This window comes from Vidua macroura, chromosome 4 (assembly GCF_024509145.1).
Source record: "Vidua macroura isolate BioBank_ID:100142 chromosome 4, ASM2450914v1, whole genome shotgun sequence".
In the NCBI taxonomy this organism is placed as follows: Eukaryota; Metazoa; Chordata; class Aves; order Passeriformes; family Viduidae; genus Vidua; species Vidua macroura.
In genome coordinates this window covers 36,245,252-36,265,547 of record NC_071574.1, presented here as the reverse complement: position 1 = coordinate 36,265,547, position 20,296 = coordinate 36,245,252, and the positions used below count along the sequence as shown (strand labels likewise).

The window sequence follows — 20,296 nt, the reverse complement described above, 5'->3', positions numbered from 1 at the left end:
AGGAGAGAAAATCAGTTCTCAAAAATCTTGCTTCCAGTTTCTTTCTTAAGAACAGTAATATAAATCACCATCCGTGATGGAAATAGCTAAAATAACTTCAATACTAGAACAAAAAACAACGAAATTCCTTCAGTAGTGCCAGTAAGCTTTTGTAAAGCTCAGGAACATGTATTAAAAGGTCAAAAATAGAACCAAATATTTTCTGAAAAGATTAATATGGAAAATATTCTTTTACCATTTTGTATGGTTTAATGCTCAAGCTGAAACCAGCATTCATGGAGCCCTTAGGAATGTATAGGAACTACTCTTCCACAAAATTACTTCAATTTGTTCTCTGATCCCCTGGTCACTAAACCACTGAAGTGCAGTAATGTGCTATTTCCTTGAGCTATTAATTTTTCTCAATCTGAGAGATTATTTAACCAGAATATTTGGATTCAGTCAATAACCTCATTGGACTATTTACTTACTGGTGGTTCTCTACACACAAACTTGAGAAAGCCAAAGCCCCAGGCATTTTATAAGGCAGAAGGTCTGTCACATGTATGTGTGCTTGCTGCCTTTATTGTATGTTGCACTAACAAATCAAGGAGTTTTTGCAGTGTTCAGAAAAGAATTGTGGTATATCATTAGTAAAATAATTCAAGTATTCTTTATTTTAATCCGAGCAGAAAACATAAAGTTAAATGATTCTTGTACTGTTCTATATAGAACTTTCTTAATGGTCAAAATCCTTTTGGTGACAAGTCATAGAGTACATCACATGAACCAGCCTATACACTGCATGTGTATTAGACATTTAGCACAGCTTGTTAGGTGTAATGAGTATATTTAAGTGTGTTTTTAGATTTTTGAGTCATCATTGTTAAAAAAGCTTAATCTAAGAACATAAAAAGATTCCACTTTCTATTTTAGGCTTAACTCAGCAATGGCAGAAATCCCAACCCTGTGCCACCATTTTTATATAATCCAGATGTACAAAACTCATACCCATCACAATTTAGGTTTTCTAACCTAAATTTTCTATAGCATCAGATAATTAGAATTGAAGGGAGAACACAACTATATTTTTAGTGCTCTTGTCTCTCTCTTTGGCTACTCAGAATTTTTAGTTTCTGCTGTCATATGTTTCATGTAAGTAAAAAAGGCTTTTTGGTTAAATTCAGAATATCTGCAGATCTTTGATGGATTTGGTTTCTTATAAGTGAAGAGTTATTGGATAAAGCAGATAATTTTACTGCCCCAGCCACCTTAAATTTGATACCATTAAATGGCAAACAGGGTACACTGCAAAACCTGACAGATACCTATGGAGGCAGGTCCATTTCTGCAAGAGGAAGGAAATCCAGAAACAAGGAGGAAGAGGTATGCTTGCTGCACGTTTGCCACTTTGCTCATCACAAAAATAGCACTATTTTGACCTTGACTGTGCCCAGTTTCTTTGCATGGTTCCATCTGTGTAACAAAATTAAAGAACTTTCTTAATTTCTAGGAAATAATTTACTATTAATGTACTAAAGTTTGGGTGTGTTTAATTGTTTTAATTTTTAAAATAATCAAAATAATAGTTGCTTACATCAATCTGTCTCAGAGAGGTTCTTGAATTTGATACAACTAGGTATCGCTATATCCTAATCCTGTGATAAATGCAACCTTTTCTAGCTTTCAGTTATGTAAAATGTAGTTATAATTAATACTGATAAATTCAAATTTTCTTAATTTTAATTACATGAGAATTTTTCTGGAGATCAGTATATGCTAGTGAAGTGATAACAGTAATGCTGGGAGGTGGTTCACCCGTTTTATTTCTTTATGGAATTTGATATATTTTAAGTTACCCATAGTGGAGAGAGTTTCCATAGAGCTGAAACTTGTTTCATTTCATTGTTTTAGGAATATTTGGCAAGATTGAGACAGATCCGGCTACAAAACTTTAACGAACGTCAACAGATTAGAGCAAAACTTCGTGGAGATAAGGTTGGTTTAAAAATAATCTTAAATACTTATGGAAGTTGAGTGTGGGTGTGTTCTTTTACCCCTGGTGAAAGACTTTAGTTTTAGGCAGTTTTATATAGACATATATTTTAGACAGTATATATTGTGAAAAAAACTGGAATTCTAGATCATCAAACCTTTGTTGTATGCCTCACCTTCAGACCATGCAGCAGTGATGAGGGGTGGCAGATGACAGCCCAGCATTGTAGGCTACTTTCCTTTCAACAGGAGGCACATTACTTTTTTCCTGACTTATTAAAGTTTCACATCTTTTAAAACCAATCCTCCCTGAAAAACCGAACAAATAAACAAAACCCCCACTGATCTCAGAGATGAAGCTCTGTTCAAGTAGACATTGCGTTTAAGCAAGGAGTTAGTGAAACTGACCCATGTTAGTCATACAGTCAATTAAAATATTCTGACTAGGCACTTGTATCACTCAGCTTTTAAATACATGAACTGACGATAATTCCATGAAGACTTTTACTTTGCAGAATGAAGCTGCCAGTTCTGATGGACAGGACTCTAGTGAGGAAGCAGAACTGAAACGCAAGAAGATAGAAACACAGAAGGTAAGTGTCAAATGGGAAGAGATGGAAGTTACTGTTGTTAACTCATGAGATATAAAACATATTTTTCTTATATTTCACTTTGCTATCAATAGTTTGTTCATGTATCCACTATAAGGGGGATGGGGGGAGGGGTGTTTAACTGTATAGAGCAAACAACTCCTTGCAAGTCAAGGTTTTTCCTGTCCCAGTCTTTGAGATTTATCTCTAGGGTAGCTTTAGTCCTAATGGCAATTTAGTATAACTAAAACAGCATTTTGAGACTGAAAGGGTAAGGAAGATGTACCTTAGACAACACCTTTATTTTAGTTAAAGAATAAAGGAAGGCAAAACTCCTTATATGGACTGACATGAGTTATGTGTGGACTGGAACTTGAGTTATATAACCCTGTGATGAATTACATTTAAAACAGATGCATTTCACAGAAATACAGTGTTTATTTAGAACTTTATTCCATGTGGTGGTTTTCTATCAATAACTATTTCACAATACTATATGTAGCAAGTATTGCTCTTATCTATTCTATGATGTCCCACATCATCTGCAAAGTACAGTGTAAAAACAAGTTAACCTTATGCCTACCCTGAAAACTAGAGGTGAAACAGCAAGTGAAGCTTATTGTGTATGAGTAAGCTGGTAAAATTTAAAATGAATATTTAATATTTTTTGATTAATGCATTTGTCTTCAAAGATAATTTTAAGTAGAGTTTCTAATTTTACATTAGTCTGTTTAAGATTACTATGTACTCTAAAAATACAAGCATCCAAATCAAGAACTGCAATTAAATTTTGAGGAGTTGCCATTATTTCTACATAGATGATCAGTTATTATACATGTGTGGTGATTTTGTCAGTGGAATCCTCCTTTCATGGTCTATACAGTAGCATAGAAGAATATTCCTTCTTAAAATGTTCCATGAAATATGCTGCTGATGATTTTAAGTTGATCTTTTTTTCCTTGTTTACTTTAGGCCCAAGCAAATGCTCGTGCAGCAGTTCTGAAGGAACAGTTGGAGCGAAAGAGAAAGGAGGCATATGAAAGAGAGAAAAGAGCCTGGGAAGAACATGTAAGAAAATAAATCTGTTGCATGCAGTTTATCTTACAATACATATCTTGTATAAATAAAATCCTATACTGTGATTTTTCAAGACAAGTAGTTCTGAAATTGGAGAGAGTATCTTGTGTCAGTCAGAATTCCCTAATTAGAAGCCTAATCTTAGGAATGCTTGCAGGAAGACTTCTGAACATCATACCTAAGAATCATTAGAATCACCCCAGCTGTCTTATTAATTGTCTGTTAATGACCAAAACTTTTTATTTTCTTTTACATGTGTGTGCTATGGAACAAGTCCAACTAGTAATACTATGACTATAAAAAGCAGGATGTGAAGCTGACAAACTGACATGCAATGGCCAGTTGTCCTTTGTATGAATGTGTGGCATTCTTGTCCTTTTGTAGGGATTACATGAGCCTAATTGCTAATACTGTGTTTAATGTGCATCGTCTTAAAGTTAATTTTTGATTTAATTTTTTTTAATTGCATCTATACAGCTGATTGCAAAAGGGGTAAAGAATCCTAACGTGCCTTTTCATGTGGAAGCTACAGAACATAGTCCTATGAATGGACTACAAGAGCCTGGAGCAGCTCTTCCTAAGCCACAACTTCCAGTGAAACCTGGTGTACCTGTCATCTCCATGACTTCTGCTTTGAAGGAAGTGGGTGTGGTAGGTACTTTTGTGAAGGGGGTAAAATGAATGGACAGGAAATAAATACTGACTGGAAAGAGAATGTTTAGAGAAAATGTATAGGTTAGCTAGAAAAGAAATCGTTAAGGACACTTGTTGCTTTTAATTTCTTTTCTAGGGAAAAGAAATTTAAAAAAAAAATTTAAAAATAAACCAAAGCTTGGAAGCTGTTGAAACACATCTGTATGCTGAAACTGAAATTCTTGATTTGAGCAAAGTAACTTATGATGAGCCCTAGGTGTCAGTTTCCATTTTGATCAGGGCAGTTATGTTTAGTCAAACAAGACATCAACTTCCAGCATTTTCATCAGTCCCTTGAAGAGAAGAGTTAATGAGTTGGTTACTTGGTGGAAGTGAGCAAATACATTTTGAATGATAGGACTATGTTATATTAATGATTGATTGTTTTCAGTGAGCTTGCATGTGCTGAATATTACTGAGAAGGCAAAGCTTAAGATTCTTGAATCTATTAGTGCTGTCTCTTCTTATTGTCTAAAAGAGCATCCTAATTTCTGTTTTGCATGCTCTCGGTCCTGATGTTGTAAATACTTCCCTGTTTACCTCAACTGCTTTATGTTACAATTGTGAAACTGAGCAAATGAGTGTAACCTTGTACAATTTAAATTTCTAACACAGTCTGTGTTAATTTGAATGCTAGCTTTTATACTTTTACCTAAGCTATTTCTAAATTTTAATGTAGTGTGGTACTTCATACTGTATTCAACCCTGAAGGCTGTAACTATGGGAATAAAGCAAAACTTACACTAAAGAATATATATAAAATATAAAATGTAATACACTGAAAGACATCAGTTGATAGCTGGAAAAATAAATAACGTTTTGGACAAATACTTAAATCATTAGCATATTTTTTCCAATTTGTCTCATAGTGATGCAAGACAGTGACTGTAACAGACTAAAAAATAGCATGCAGAGCAATTGGAAATGGAGAATACGAGCCTTGTACACAGATTATAAATTGTACATTTTTGCCTTCAATATTTAGTTTGTTTATTTACTTATCACTAAATTTGTCTCTTTTCGTTTCTGTTTTTTCTTCATAAATTATCCTTGATTCTGTGCTTGCCACTTTTTTGGTTCTCTTGTAGAATTGCTCATTTGTAGCATAGGAATTCGGTGGCATCTTGCTGTAGAGGTCGTATCTGGCTTTATCTCTACATGTTTCATCCTCTAAAATCTCATTTGTCTTTTTGAATTGAGTGATTCACTTGCTCATCCCTTTTAGGTAGTGATTGATTCAGAGATGGAAGGTGCTCTTGAAATTCTGTCTTTGGGACAGAATAATACAGAATAATCAAGCATTCTGTTTCAATCTACCTGCAGTTGTCATTGGAAAGGTTTTATTATGTCTATTACTATTCTCAAGATAATTTTTTCCTGACCTGTTGTTCTTCTTTCTATTTCATGCTTCTGGGACTTAAAGGATGAACATGTAATAACTGCTGTCCAGGAGTCTGAGGAGGACTTTAAAAAGCCAGATTTTGCAATACAAGTATGTCAAATTATATAGTTTCATTTTCATTTAGGTATCCTTTTAAGAAAGGCACTATTTTAATACATATGTTGGTCCTTCTTTCAGAATAAGCGAGAAATTCTGAGAAGATTGAATCAAAATCTTAAAGCTCAAGAAGATGAGAGAGGAAAAAAGGAGGGTAAAAATACTTCTGAATCAGCTGGATCTGAAGATGGTAAGGAACAACAAGGTGACCAGCAGCCACTTCTGGGAGATCGCAAAAAATGGGAATCTGGGGCGTCTGAGTTGGTCGTTCCTCTAGCTCAGCTATCGATGGAAGATTCTCTCTCTGGAACAGAGTGCAAGTATTTTTCTTTTTTGTCACTGTGGTATTAGTAAATCAGCTTGCCATGTGTAGTGTGTGTTTTTATAAACCAAGTAGTCTTATTATCATCTTGTTATCAGTTACATGTCATGCACTTCTAAAAAGTGGGTGGTTATGTATTCCCTAAAATAAGGAATAAAGCACAGGCTGAGTAGTTAAACAGCCTGCAGGAGATTCAATAAATAATTTCTTAATTTCAACAACAAACAGTTACCTAATTAAATGTGTGGTTACTTTCTTTGTGTCTTTTAAATAGGCAATAATTTAACAGAAAGAATAAAAAGCATTTAAAATATATGAAAGTTTCTTATTTAACTTGAAAATCCTGTTGTGTTATCAGTAGAAAAAAAACAACAGAGGGTTTTTCTCAATTTATATCTGTAACTTCTGTTAAGACTTTTTTAGTTCTTTTCCTTTCTTAAATCAAGACTTATTCCAGATTTTCTACTTGCCTTCTCTGGTCTTTTGGTTGGAACCCCTTTTTTCTGGTTTCAGTATATCTTACTAAAAGTCTGTTTCACACTGTAGAAAGAAATAATCGTTGAGAATGGGACAGACTTGCATCTTTGCATAGTAGTTTTGTAGTGCTAGAATCAAGAAACTTCTTTTAGTCTGTTTTTCTTTGTTGCGTTTTATCCTGTTTTCCTTGGAGGGAGAATTAACAGAAATAAATGTCAAAGGATAGCAAGACAAGAAACTTTCTAGTTTACCATGTCAAGTAAAGTTCAAGACCATTCCATGCCAATGTTAAACATTTCTCATATTGCTTTCTTTTGGAATGCCTGAATTTCTGAAAAGAGCTACTGCTGCTATTAAGTTGGATATGTCAACTGGTATTGAATTAGCTCTGTTATTGATTGGAATTGGCAGAAGAAAAACTCTAGATAAGCACAGTCTTTAGACTGTCTGATTTGGGGTGAGGTGACATGTGTTCTGGTTTTGTCACCTTTTTAGTTTTAAGTTTTGTGGAGGTTGTTTGTTTGATTATTTGTTATATAGAAAATGAATAAAAATTTCTAATTTAGAAAAGTTTTTATATTTGTGTTTGTGTCCCAACAGGTCAAACTCTGGGAGAAGTAATTAAGTTAGATATTGGTGAACCTCACAGGAAAGTCTGGGGCAAAAGCCCAACTGATTCAGTTCTGAGGATCCTAGGAGAAGCAGAGCTGCAGCTGCAAACTGACATCCTTGAGGAACAAGATGAGATAAATGGTAAGCACAGTGGGTAATTATCTGCACTGCAAGTGTAGTGACAGTTTATCTACTGAGAAAAATTTTGAAGTAATAGAAGCATATTCTTATATTCTCTCTTGCTTTCTACTTCTGGGTGTTGCCTCAGTTCTGAATGTAAGCACAAGCTGATACTGGAGGACACCAAAATATTTCAAACTCAGTGAAGTGGTAAGAAATTAACCAGGGTGTGCTGAAAGGAAAGGATCTTCATTTTGCTGAAAAGTCTTAAAATTTGCCTTTTAATAGAAACAATCCTATTTTTTGAAAGGATGTCATCATCTGAATATTGCATTAGATGCTTCCTGTAACTTTGTTGGCAGCATGTGACTTACCATATCAGTTGATTTTTTTTTTTTTCCCCACACCACCTCCCCCCCCCCGTCAACTCCTGCCCTTAGTTCTTTCTAAGGACAAAAGGACTTACATTGATTCCAGATATAAACTTGTACTAATGATAATGTAACATAAGAAATTAAGATTTTAATATTTCTACCTTTCTTCTTTATATAGTTGTACTAAAAGCATGCAATTTTTTTCTGTTTTCCTTTTAAGAAACAAAAATTCATAATTTACCTTATTAGCCACATTGTAGTTTATTATCCAAATATGGTGAAGCACTGTTTAAATAATAGAATCATTTTCTGTTAGGTACTGCAGAGCTTCTTGAAGGAGATCATCAGTCTTCATCAGAGGAGAAAGAAGAGAAGGCTTTTTCTCCTGTTGGAGCTCAGTCTGCAGTACCAGTTGGTGTTACAAAGCCTGTCATGACTGTACCAGAAGAATCTCAAAGAATTGGACCCACCCTGGTACAGAGCAAACCTATTATGCTGGATGGTAACTCATTTCATCAATAATTCTACTTAAAATCTGTTTATTGAATGCAATAAGTGAAGTAACAATCCTGTATACTTTTCTATCTTCCCATAAGTAATGTGCAGTTTTTTATTAACACATTTTAGGTAGGACCAGGTGCTTTCTATGCCTGTGTTGTTATCTGATTCAGTAATGTATTTAGTAGATTTCCAGAAACATTTTGTGTGTGCTTGTAGAAAACTTTAGAGTACAAATAGAATTTTAAAGTGCTTCAAATTTTTTCGTGTTAGTTTGGTGGTGTTTTGGTTTGTTTCTCCCCATCAGTTGTGCTGGAATCTTTTCTCCTGTATGATACCAGCATCCTTTTGATCTCTGGGGGCATGTTACTGAGGTTTTTAGTGGACATCATTCATTGGAGCTTTAAGATACTCTTCTGGTATCAGAAAAAAAACAAAACTTGAGCTCTGGGATTACAAAACTTCTGCTGTTTCTGCAAAATTATTTAAGCTGAAGGATTTAAGTGTAATCTTAAAATTTATACTACCCCATCTTTTTGCTTGATTGGAATTAATTTTTAATAAGGTAAATGACTATTTATTTTAGAGCCTGATGATTTGGAAGCAGAGGTGCTGGAAGAAACGGAAGATAAAATGCACCAGAGTAAGGAGAATAAGGAGTTTCCTAGCACTGTTAATGAAGTGTGGGTACAAGAGAAAGAGGATACGTAAGTACTCTCTTCTGACCTCTCTCTCTCCAGTTTAAACAACTGAGCCTTAACTGAGTTTTTTTTTGGACATGTCAGTTAAAATGACACTTAGCTAAAGCTTCATTGCTTGCTGCTGTGTTAGTTTTACTGCACTTGATGACTTCAATAGGCTAATGACCATTTTTTACATGGCATTTCCCCTTGATGTGATGTGCTATAATAGGGCACAACATGACAGAATAAACGAGGCAGCTTTGGAGAAAGAAGGGCTCAACAAGGTGCAACCACAAAAGGAAGCTCCAGCAGGTCAGTGCAAGTCTCATGTTCCATGGTTTGGCAGCGTGGGGTGCTTAAGCCATCCCTTCTCACTTCATTAACCCCAAAAGAGCAAGTTTTTATTTGCTTCTTCAGTTCTTACGTCTAAAAAGGAAATTTCTAATGGATTAGGAAGACAAATTGTGGGTATTATGTTTGCCACTTTGGAGGAAAACATGTTATGAGAAAGCTACACCGTGTATAGATCAACAGGACAGTGGCCCATACGTCAGAACGTCAACTTTCTGAATGTTACAGCTTTTTCACGTGACTATTTAGGATGTTATGGGATCTGATTATTTACTTAATAGAAGTATTGCTTTGTTTATATACATCTCAAATTAATACTGAGCTGCAGCTCAATGTTATAAGTGTCTGCTAATGACAATCTTTTATCTTTATTGCATAGAAGAATTGCTTGTTCTTGGAGGTCTGGGAAGTAACTTCAGAAAAAACATTGTCAATACTGTCAAGTATCATTGGTGATATTCTTGCATCTAGTTAAGGGTGGCTTAAGCAAACTGGATGGGTTTTCCCCCTGTTTGGGCAAATTATATTGCGTTAACTTCAAAGAGATCTAGTATAAGGTGATAAGCAACAGGTAAAAATGGATGACACCGTATCAGACATGGACTGGATAATGAGAAAACAGAAGGCCTGAGAACAGAACAGGCTATAGCTGAGGGTTGTATATTCTCCGAAAGTTAAAATGGGAAAATTTCACATTGTAATTGTATTTAATAAAATAATCAAAAATATTTTAATGCTTTCAAAGTGCTATCTACTTTTCCCTCTAATTGTATAACAGAAATTAGTTAGGTATATTCACAGTAGTTACCTTTTCCTTAAGTATCTTGGGGTTTTAATCTGGTTAGATTTGTAACAGACTTTCTTTTACCACATCAGAAACTTGTTCCAGTGACTCTCAGCAAGCTGAACCCTTATTCCAGAGGGTAATACAGCCCACAGCTGTACCAACAACCTCACCAGTTCTGTCAGCTCAGTCTTCACAGGAAGAGTCTTTTGTACCTCGTTCAAGTTCCATATCACCAGCAAAAAATAAAGGCAAAAGTTCATTGTTGATTGGACTTTCTACAGGACTTTTTGATGCAAATGACCCAAAGGCAAGTTTAAATAATGAATAAGAAATAATTTCTTGTTCTGTAGTATTATTCTTACTTTCTTATTGAAGCTGAACGAGGCCAGAACAGATGGCACAATTCGTTCAGCAGGTGTTTGTATTTATCAAGCCATGTCTGCCCTGTAGTTCAACTGCACTGTGCTCATTGTATCAGCAAGTCTCATGCAGCAGTGAAAGTCTCTGGATTCACCATTTAGCATTCTATGTTCCAGGTGTTTTTGGAGGAATTCCACTCTTTCTCAGAGACATTACTGAGGGAGTTCATGAAGACATTCCTAACTTGTCCTATCTGCTTTCTCCCTTTTGTGCAGTCTTTTAGAATTATCACTACCTTGCCATCATAAGCAATCACTGAACAGAGCATCAAAGATATCTTATCATTTCTGCCAACCAAGTGATTTTTTTTTCCTGTAAGATTTAATCTACTAGCACAGCTTCTGGTTGTGAAGCAGGAAACCTGAAGAACAGTGAAATCTCATTTTAAAGTATTTTGTAAACTCAAAACTCTTCAATGTTGTTACCAAGCAGGCTTTCTATTGCCTTTGTAGATGTTGAGAACATGTTCACTCCCAGATCTTTACAAACTGTACAGAACTTTAGTTGATGTTCCCAGTGTAGCGGACGTGCAGCATCAACATAATCTTGAAACAGATGATACGGAAGATGAGCAAGCCAAAGAAGGACCCTCTGACTCTGAGGACATGTGAGTGTATCAAGTTTATAAAGTATTTTAACAGGCATCTTAGTTCAAGAATATTTCTGGTTAGACACTAACTGTTATACACACTATACCAGCATGGAGTTTTTGCCCATATTTTAAAAATTTTGTATTGAATCACCATTTAAATCTTTAAATCACCACTTTTAGTCTTGTTCCAGAGAATTGAGAAGCTAATGGGATACACTGCATACAATAGCTGTCTAAATTTCCTTCCCAAAATCTATTCAAGGTGTTATTCTGTCTGATGTCTGCAACTTGCAATTTGCTCAAGCAACTCAAAGTTGATTGCTATTGCTCTTCTAGAAAAAAAAAATTCTCAAATATTTCCTTTCTTTCTATGTTCTGGGAATCATGCTCACTTACCTCCTCTACTGTTTAATTAGAGTGTTCTTCAAGTTCCCCAGATTCTTTCAGGGGCTTCAAAATCTGACCCTGGAATTAATTATTCCCCACAGCTTTGATAGTCTGGTGTATTTAGTCTGATTAGATCTAGATCTCTTTTTTTGCTCAAGACATTTTTATCTGGATTGAAAATGTTATATTTGCCAAGGTTCTATAATAGTGCACAAATACAAGAATTTTGAAATTACCTTACTAATAAAGTTGAATTGAGGACTTAATATCTTTTTATGAGACTGTGGGATATCTGTTTATTCCCTGTGTGTTGCATGATACAATGGTATCAATGCTGTAGTAATATTGGACCGAGGTCACAAATAGCTGGGGGAGGAGGGTGGAGGGTGTCTCTTTTTTTTTTCCACTCCATCTAGACTGGCTTTTCAATTTGCTGCTCATAAAAGAAATGAGCTCTTTCTAGAGGGTTTTTCTTGCAAAGTATTAATTATATAAACTTTATGTCACATTCCTTTAGTATGTTTGGAGAGACAGATACAGATTTGCAGGAGCTCCAGGATTCAATGGAACAGTTGCTTAGGGAGCAGCCTAGTGAGGAACTGAGTGAAGAAGAGGAGTCTACTTTAAAGGCTAATGCCATGGAATGCATAACAAATGGTACTGAGCTGGATGAAGGAGATGAAAATAACCCCAGCAGTGAAAGTGCTCTTAATGAAGAATGGCAGTCAGGTATAATTTCTGTTATACGTGTTTTATAAGTTGTTTATTCATGTTAAAAATTCAGATACATATTTTTTTACAGATTTTTTTAGCTTCATTAGCTTATAACAAAGTAAAGCTCTAATTGATAATTTTTATACATAAATTATAAAAAATCAGATAATATTCAGGCTTTCTGAATGTTAAGGTCAACATCTAAGCAACATTCCATGTTGCCAATTAAAGCTTGGCTGTTTGTTGGGTAGTGATGGCAAGTGCCTTTTTCTCTAAATTGTCTAAAACTTGGCTTCAAGGAAGATCAAAGACAGAATGCATTGTATGTCTTGAATAATTCATGGCTGTAAGTGTGAAAAAGAAATAGCAATTGACAGGACTGGAGTATCTGGGATTCAGTTTAAATTACAGATAAGTAATTTAACATGCAATCAGAAGGAACATGAAATTGTTCACCTTGTCCTTAGCCAAAATTAGGTATTAATGCAGTCAGACTAAAAGTGAGACAGATAAATTAATTACCGCTTTTAGCATTTTGCATTAGCTATGCACAACTTCCTGAAGTCTCATTTCTGTATTTTAAATTCTTGTGGAAATACAAGTATTTTACTCTTGCTGTAAAATTAAGTGCAACTAGAAATATAGTTGTGAAAAGATACAGAAAATCAGTAACTCATCTAAAACAAATCTTTTGTGTAATTTTTATTGAAGAAAATTTTCAACAAATCGAACATCCAATAACACATTCCAATCATTATTTTAAGGTAAAATAAACTCTGTTGATGTCTTTAATTTTGTGGCAGTGCTGATGTTACACACTGATAACACGCAATACTATCTGTGTCTGTGATTCTGCTGTTGTTGCAAATGCTAGTGTTTAATACCAGTGTCCTACCTTCTAGATATTCCATAAGAATTTCAAGTTTCCCTGTTGGGGCAGGGAGGAAGGCAGGCCAGCCTTCAAAAGAGTAACAGATAGAACTTGAGACAAAATCTGCTCAAGATCTAGATGTTAAATAGAGGATTAGAAATAACCTAATGGGTTTTTAACCCATATACAACTTTTCTTTTTGTTTTATTGATACTTTCTTATTGATTTGATTGTTGATACTTGAATGAAGGATGTGATTTGGTCAGGACTATACCTTACACTAGTTATATATAAGAATTGTAAGTAGTACTACATCATGAAGTCTGTGATCTACCAGGTAATAGTATTTACTATTTGATATTATACGCTCTGAAATCTATGAAGTTTTTGCCTGGTAGACAAGTTCTCTCCAAATTTATATATACTTATATATAAATTTGTATATATATATGTATATATAAATATATATATATATACACACTTATATGTATATATACTTATATGTGTAATATATACTTATTTAAGAAAGTATTTTTTCCTGCATTTTACAGTGGAATTTTACATAGGGATTCTGTCTTGTATTTTTTAAAACATCCTTTTTTTGTTAAATTTACCTCATGTTTTGCCACTACAAACCTATTTTCAAGGTTTCTGAAGCCTATAAGCAAAATTATCTTGATTTCTCTCCTGTATCTTATCTCACCACTTGGCATACTTAATTCACTACACAAAGGAGATGCACTTATAAAAGAACAAGGAACTCTGTAGCTAAGTTAGTACTGTGTTTTTTAGACTTACTCCATGGAACAAGATGCATCTCAGGGCAGAAAGCAGTGGATGGGTAACATACATGTACTCATTTTTTGCTAGAAGACAGCTGCTTCATTAGGGAACTCCTTTCCCTTGTGTGGGACAGTCACCAAACCCTTCTTAAGTTTCACCTCAGAGATTTATAGAGTGGTGATATGGCACTTGACCTACTTTGCTAACTAAAATTCTGCTTTAAGACCGTACCTTGTTTTCCTTCAGGCTGAATACCCCTATGGCTAATTGTCAGAGTGGGGATTTAGTAGGGATAGCTGGACATGTCCCATTTGGGATTCAGGATTTTTTTTCAAGAAAGGGACTATTCCTATTTTCTTGCACATTGTCAGAACATCTGCCAACATCATCCAGTGCTCCTGAGCTTACCTGTTTGGTTGCTTTTAAAGGATATTTGTTTTAGAGATTTAGAAACAACGTTAAGAGTGTAGGAGAACTGAGGGGGTTTTACTGTTGTTTTCTTTCTTTCTAGATAATAGTGATGGAGAGATTGCCAGCGAATGTGAAGAATGTGATAGTATCTTCAGCCATTTAGAAGAGTTGAGATATAACCTGGAGCAGGAAATAGGCTTTGATAAATTAATTGAAGTTTATGAGAAAATAAAGGTTTGTGGAATAAGCTCAAGTGGAAATATTTGAAGCAACAAGCACCTAGGACTGTTTGCTATTAACTAATTACTTTGTATGACTAGAGTAAAAGATTTTTTCTATAGTCTTTTAATCTGTTTTGGCACACTAAAATATTATCAGAGAAAGTGCCTGGCGAGTGGATTAAAGAGAAAAACTTACGGTTTAACCATGAATTGCATTTAATAGATTTGAACTATTTAATTTTCTACCTATTTTAATTTTGGCAACATGGTTTGTTCTTCCCACTAGGCTATACTTGAAGATGAAGATGAAAATATTGATGTTTGTTCAACCATAGTTCAGTCTGTTCTTGGAAATGAACACAAGCACCTGTATGCCAAAATACTTCATCTGGTAATGGCAGATGGAGCCTACCAAGAAGGTAATCTCAATGTATCCTGGCAATTATGGCTTGTCTTATGTTCTTTCTTGGTCATATACAATATAGGTTCTAATATACTTTTAAAACATCATAATATCACAGAGTTTAGAACATGTGCTTTGGTATATTGATTGACTAAATTAATTAAAATTTTCCACAAAGGTTTTTTTTTTTATTCCTGCAACAAAATGTGGCAAACTTTGCTGACCACTCTGATTTAACAGAATTTGCATGTACAGTCAACTGTAACAATAATTGGCCTACAAAAGCTACAGTATAATTATTTAATTTCTGTAAAACAGTTTCACAGATGGGGAAAGAAAATCCAGCACAAAACTTGCAGAATCAAAAGCAATTTTATCTTAAGAATGAATGAACTTTCAGCTAAAATAATACTATGCTTTCTATAATGTTACTTTTAATAAGTTGCACCATCACTCATTTTCTGAAAATTTCATGGAGCTCTTTGTCCTATAATTAGCATTTTTCAGAAGACCTTGATGTATATGTACCATCCATCTTATTTGGTGTCTCACTGACACATGACAATAATTTGTTTTACGCTGGAGCCTTGCCCAGCTTAGCACAGGTTACAAGGCAGATGGATGTTGCTCCATCTTTCAGAGTCATGTTTATGAAAAACCACACAGACCACCATCAGTGAGGGAATGCTTTTGGTTTTTTTCATTTCTCTCACGTCAAAAATTTAACTGCAGTTACATATTTTTAGATTTCTAATGGTTGAAGTCTTCACTGGAGAGGGGAAAAATAAGAAATCTAAAATTTTAATTAGTTTTACAGAAATCAGAAGCATCACATTTAGAAGTATGCGCAATGACCACCATTTAATGCTTTTCAATTTTCAAAAAAATATTCTAATGCATGTTAACCATTATGTACTTTCTGCATCTTTTAAATTCTTTTATGAATGTGTTGCATTAGTAGTGCAAAGTCAAGTAAGTGTACGGCTTTCTATGACTTTTATATGTAAATATTTGGGGGGCTGTCTTAAAACTAGTTAGAAAAACATAATAGGTTTTTTTTGTAATTCTAATCCAAATTATGTTTTCCTGATTTTTTTTTTTTCTACTGATATAGAACTGCTAGGTAAGAACAATCATTTCCATGTTGTTTTCATGCTGTGTTAGAGAAGTGTGACAGAGAAATGTCTGAAAAATACTTTTCAGGCACAATTTCTTGATTTAATGACAGATTTTGAAATATGCACCGTAGTAGTCAATTTTTCAAGTGTCCAAAAGACTGGCAATGTAAAATAACAAGAAAATGGTTACTATGGTGTTACCATTTTCTTTTGCTTGCTACTCTGCTTTAAGGATAGTTTAAAACTAGTACTAAAAGGCTTAAATGAAAATTTGCTGAAATGTTGGCATATAAATGATAAGCTGTTGTCTGAGTGAATCCTATTAAAATGAGCTGACTTTCATCTGGCAAAATGCTGATTAACAAGTGGCTATTTTTATTAGATTCAGTTGTAATTATGTATTTTACAAATCTGTGGTAGCATCCAAAAATGATAAGAAAAAGTAATTCTATAAATTTCAGACACTTGAATTAAAAAGTGCTATGCTAATAGGGGTGAAGAGAGGACAAGTGACAGACAGAAGGATCTTCATGAGCTTCTGTCTCAAAAGCCTTATACTCTTCAAATAAGAAATGTTGGGAGAAAATCTCTGTTGCTCTAAGAGGATTGTTCTAACTAAAGCAGGCCACTTGAGGTGCAACTATCTTAAATTCACTAATCCAAGATGACACAATGTTCAATATTTGTGTGTAGCGCTCTAAGGCAGCTTTGGTCATGCTCACCTCATTGGTGACAGACTTAGTATATTCTTGTGTTATTGCTTACTGAATTGTGGTTTCTAGATTGTTTTGTAACCCTAGCTTGACTTGTGTCTATGTGTGTCTCTCCTTTTCACACTGTCTCTCCCCCTCTTCTACTTTGTACAGGTAATGATGAATAAACCTGACTCAGGAGATTCCTTAGTGCTTACTACATACCAGTGAGTGAAGTCCGCACAGCTGAACAAGTTGTAGTGGAGAATGTAACATGGGGCAGGAGAGGCAAGACTTCAAAAAAGAATGTTGATTGTATGAAAAAGAGAAAAAACATGCCTTTTAAACTGAGATACCTTTAGAGTTCTCTTGTGTGGATGTGCATAGGTGTTCCTTAAATATTAAGTGCCCAAAATTTTAAGAAACCCACACCAACCAACTAACAACAACAAAAATCAACAAAACCCAAAAAAATTAACAAACCAAACAAAAAAACCCCAAACCTGTAACCTCTCAAATTTCAAAAGAAACAGAGAAAGAAATACCTCTATATGTTCTCATACAAAACTGAGACCTGTAATTAAATTAGAATAATTTCTGCCATATGAACATATAGCTGGTATGGTTGAACAGTTGGAAGCATTACTTTGTTGTGGAAGTACTCACATCTAGCTATTCACTTAAATACTTCAAGTAGCTTTTCTTTACACCTACACAAAGAAATTACTTTGTTTTTATTGACCCTCATGGTTGTACTTTAATAGTATCTTAATCTTGTGGTCCAGTTCAAGCATTTCACTTTTATTGTATTTTGAAGCTGAAGGCTTCTGTCATATCTGAAATATCTTGATGGTGTCATCATTGAAATGTCTGGGGCGGGTGGGGGTTGGGATTGTAAAATCCATTTGAAGCTGGAATACTCTTTTTTCCAAAATTTTTCTTCTTATTTTTCTTCTTCTTCCCTTTTCCTATCCCCTTCCCAAAAATCCCAGTTGTTTACCTCTCTTGAATTTTGTAATCTGGTCAATGATGATGTACCACACTGTTGAACTGAGAAGGGGAGGGGGTTTGCAGGCTGGCTTTGAAGTCTGAGTGTTCTAGTCATTGCTCCAGCAGCCACAGGGGAGAATGAAACATTGCAGCCACAAGTGCTGTGTAATACTTCACATCTTCTGGCTTCTGTTTTGTACAGCTTGGTTTCTACCACCCTACAGGGAAAACCAGATTTCTTCTGACACACATTTCCTCATTCCTTGTGTTGAAGCAGTACTATACAGGGCAGACATTAGGGATTCTGTTGTTTTCCAGTCATCATCTCTGTGTCAGCTTTACTGGTTTATGCATTACAGTAAGTCTCTTGTTATGAATTTGATGAACTGTCAAACTTCCAAGTGCCCTACTGAAGAAAAACAGGTTTGGTTTCTTTTTTTTCAGCTACAACCAGTCACAATCTAAAACTGTCAAAAGTTGCTTTTCCACAAAGTAAAAACAAGTATATATATATATATATATTTATTATTTAAACTGTCAAAATATGTACATGATTTTTGTATAATTGCTTTATGGTGTCATTATTAAAATTTTGCCCACTGAAAAGCATTAAAATTTTTTAGGCATATATCAAACTTACTCTAGTTCAGCAGTATCGTGGGAATCTGCGGTGAGAATAAAATTATTAATAATAAGAATAAAAAATTGCCTTTAATAGATTATTCTTTATATTCTTATTTCTTTGATAAATACCTCTTACTTCATCTGGTGAGAAACTATGATCAGTTCTTGGAAACAGTGTTGATTCTGGGCTATGCTGCTTTTCTCATTCCCTTCCTTCTTTATTCCCTTTTTCTTAACTTCCCACAGTAAACTTTTTACCAGGTTTCTCATCCATTCCACTTTCTACTGCTGCATAATCTATTCAGAGAGATGATCCTCATGAGCTACATCACTCATGGCTTTTAGTAAATACACCCTAAAGACTCTATTAAATTATTCTGAATTATTTTTCTTTTCAGGTTTGATTTTTCAAATCATACCTGGCCCACCTTTTGGAGGAAGAGAGGACTCAAAATCTTTAGATTTAAGATAATATAGAATAACTGTATGGAAACAACAAAATACACATCTGGTATATTCTGTTTTGAATCCCTTTAAGATGATAGTCTTACTGAAGTTAAGGATTGGGCCGTGTTCACTTCTTTTAAATTGAAATTGTATCATTATTGACGGTCTTCATTTCTTATGCAGTGTACCAGCTTGCTTCTGATGAGAAACATGGCATAAGCTGCAGACTGCAAGATTTACAAACAGAGCTTTTTACCAATTAACAATTTGAAAAACACATGTAGATTGTGGACAGCTTTTTAAGAATAATCTTCAAACTTGCCACTCAAGATTGAATATCCTTGAAATCCCTCAAAAGCTAACTTAAAACTGACGCAGTAAATAAGTTTATCTGCAAAAGAAATACTTTCATCTGAAATGTTAAATCCATATTTAATGTATTCTATAATGACATCAAGGACAGTGTGGCTGCAAGTTAATCAATTGGTCTGTATGCATTTTATTGAAATTAGTTGAGCATTTGGCTTCTGTGCATATTACATTCACCTTGAAGAATTTTCTGTTGTTGTTCTAGTAGCAATTTGACATATGGAATGGTATTTTTCACACAAAACATACTCTGTGAACTATATAACACTGATGTCTCTGTCTTCAGACTTGCTTCTTGACCGTTGAAGCCAACTCTAAGTTCAGTTGAGGAATGTTTAAAAAAACCCAAAACAACCAGACAAGCAAAAAACCATCAGCAGAAGGGAGTAAGACCCCCAGCAGTGAGCTGGTTTGAGCTGAACAGGTACAGTACTCTACCCAAAGCACTGATGCCTAAAACCTTCTTTGAAGAACAGAGCCTGAACAGAGGCTTTTGCTCTTCAATTTGCTGAACTCTGCTCAGTGCATATTGGAAGTTACTACTAGAAGAAACTTCAGAAAAATGTGTTATCTGGTTGGGCAATGTGAACCAAAGCAGAGCACAGGTTTTTCTGTTGTCTGGTAAGTGAATGGCTGATTTAAATCAAGTTTCAGTCTACCACATTCCTAACAAGGCTCTTTGTGCTCTTGAGAAACCTGCATTATTTATTAATAATTCCTACCTCAGGTTTTACTGCTTCTCTGTCCCTCTTGCTCTCATGTGAGCATAAATGCTGTATGTTTAGTCAAACACGCATTCTCCACTCACTCGTTGTAAAGGTTTAAAACTTTCCGAATTCGTTGGGAAGCAGGCTGCGGGTGCTGTGCGGGCCCTTGGCCGCCAGGTGGCAGCGCGCGGGCGCCGCGGCCCGCGCAGGTTCCAGCGCGGCGGGAAAGGTGCGGCCGCCTGAGGCTGGGGGTCCTGCGGAGGGAACGCGGCGGGGCTGAGCCGGAACAGGAATTCACAAGGCCCTGCAATTTATTTATTTCCTAGTACAGGGCCATTTTCTGAAAATACTCATAAATACAATTTTTTGTCTGTTTATAAATCTTTACATTCTTTTTCCTGGAGGACAGGAGGATCATAGACTATCCTGAGTTGGAAGGGACCTACAAGGATCATAGAGCCCAACTCCTGGCCCTGAACAATCACACCATG

General features: G+C 35.1%; 1 protein-coding gene and 1 long non-coding RNA gene across 15 annotated transcripts in view; one reads left to right on the top strand and one right to left on the bottom strand.

Annotated features, from left to right (window-relative positions):
- Positions 1-17,021, top strand: part of NEK1 (NIMA related kinase 1) — a 42,836-nt gene extending 25,815 nt beyond the window's left edge. For 9 of the 14 annotated variants that reach the window (XM_053975381.1, XM_053975376.1, XM_053975372.1 and 6 more), the window contains 17 exons: positions 1,282-1,365; positions 1,894-1,977; positions 2,475-2,567; positions 3,537-3,632; positions 4,119-4,292; positions 5,758-5,826; positions 5,914-6,148; positions 7,232-7,384; positions 8,054-8,239; positions 8,822-8,942; positions 9,148-9,230; positions 10,146-10,363; positions 10,929-11,083; positions 11,973-12,184; positions 14,335-14,468; positions 14,742-14,874; positions 16,843-17,021. In XM_053975381.1, the coding sequence (XP_053831356.1) occupies positions 1,282-1,365; positions 1,894-1,977; positions 2,475-2,567; positions 3,537-3,632; positions 4,119-4,292; positions 5,758-5,826; positions 5,914-6,148; positions 7,232-7,384; positions 8,054-8,239; positions 8,822-8,942; positions 9,148-9,230; positions 10,146-10,363; positions 10,929-11,083; positions 11,973-12,184; positions 14,335-14,468; positions 14,742-14,874; positions 16,843-16,856 (2,244 nt within the window). In that variant the 3' untranslated portion in view covers positions 16,857-17,021. The remainder of the gene's footprint in view (positions 1-1,281; positions 1,366-1,893; positions 1,978-2,474; positions 2,568-3,536; positions 3,633-4,118; positions 4,293-5,757; positions 5,827-5,913; positions 6,149-7,231; positions 7,385-8,053; positions 8,240-8,821; positions 8,943-9,147; positions 9,231-10,145; positions 10,364-10,928; positions 11,084-11,972; positions 12,185-14,334; positions 14,469-14,741; positions 14,875-16,842) is intronic. The other 5 variants (XM_053975380.1, XM_053975375.1, XM_053975370.1 and 2 more) reach the window with 3 other exon arrangements.
- Positions 17,022-17,865: 844 nt separating this feature from the next.
- Positions 17,866-20,015, bottom strand: LOC128806094 (uncharacterized). Its single transcript, XR_008436708.1, has 2 exons — positions 19,821-20,015; positions 17,866-18,067 (listed from the first exon to the last, which is right to left on the bottom strand). It is a non-coding gene; the product is annotated as an uncharacterized LOC128806094 (long non-coding RNA).
- Positions 20,016-20,296: the final 281 nt, after the last annotated feature.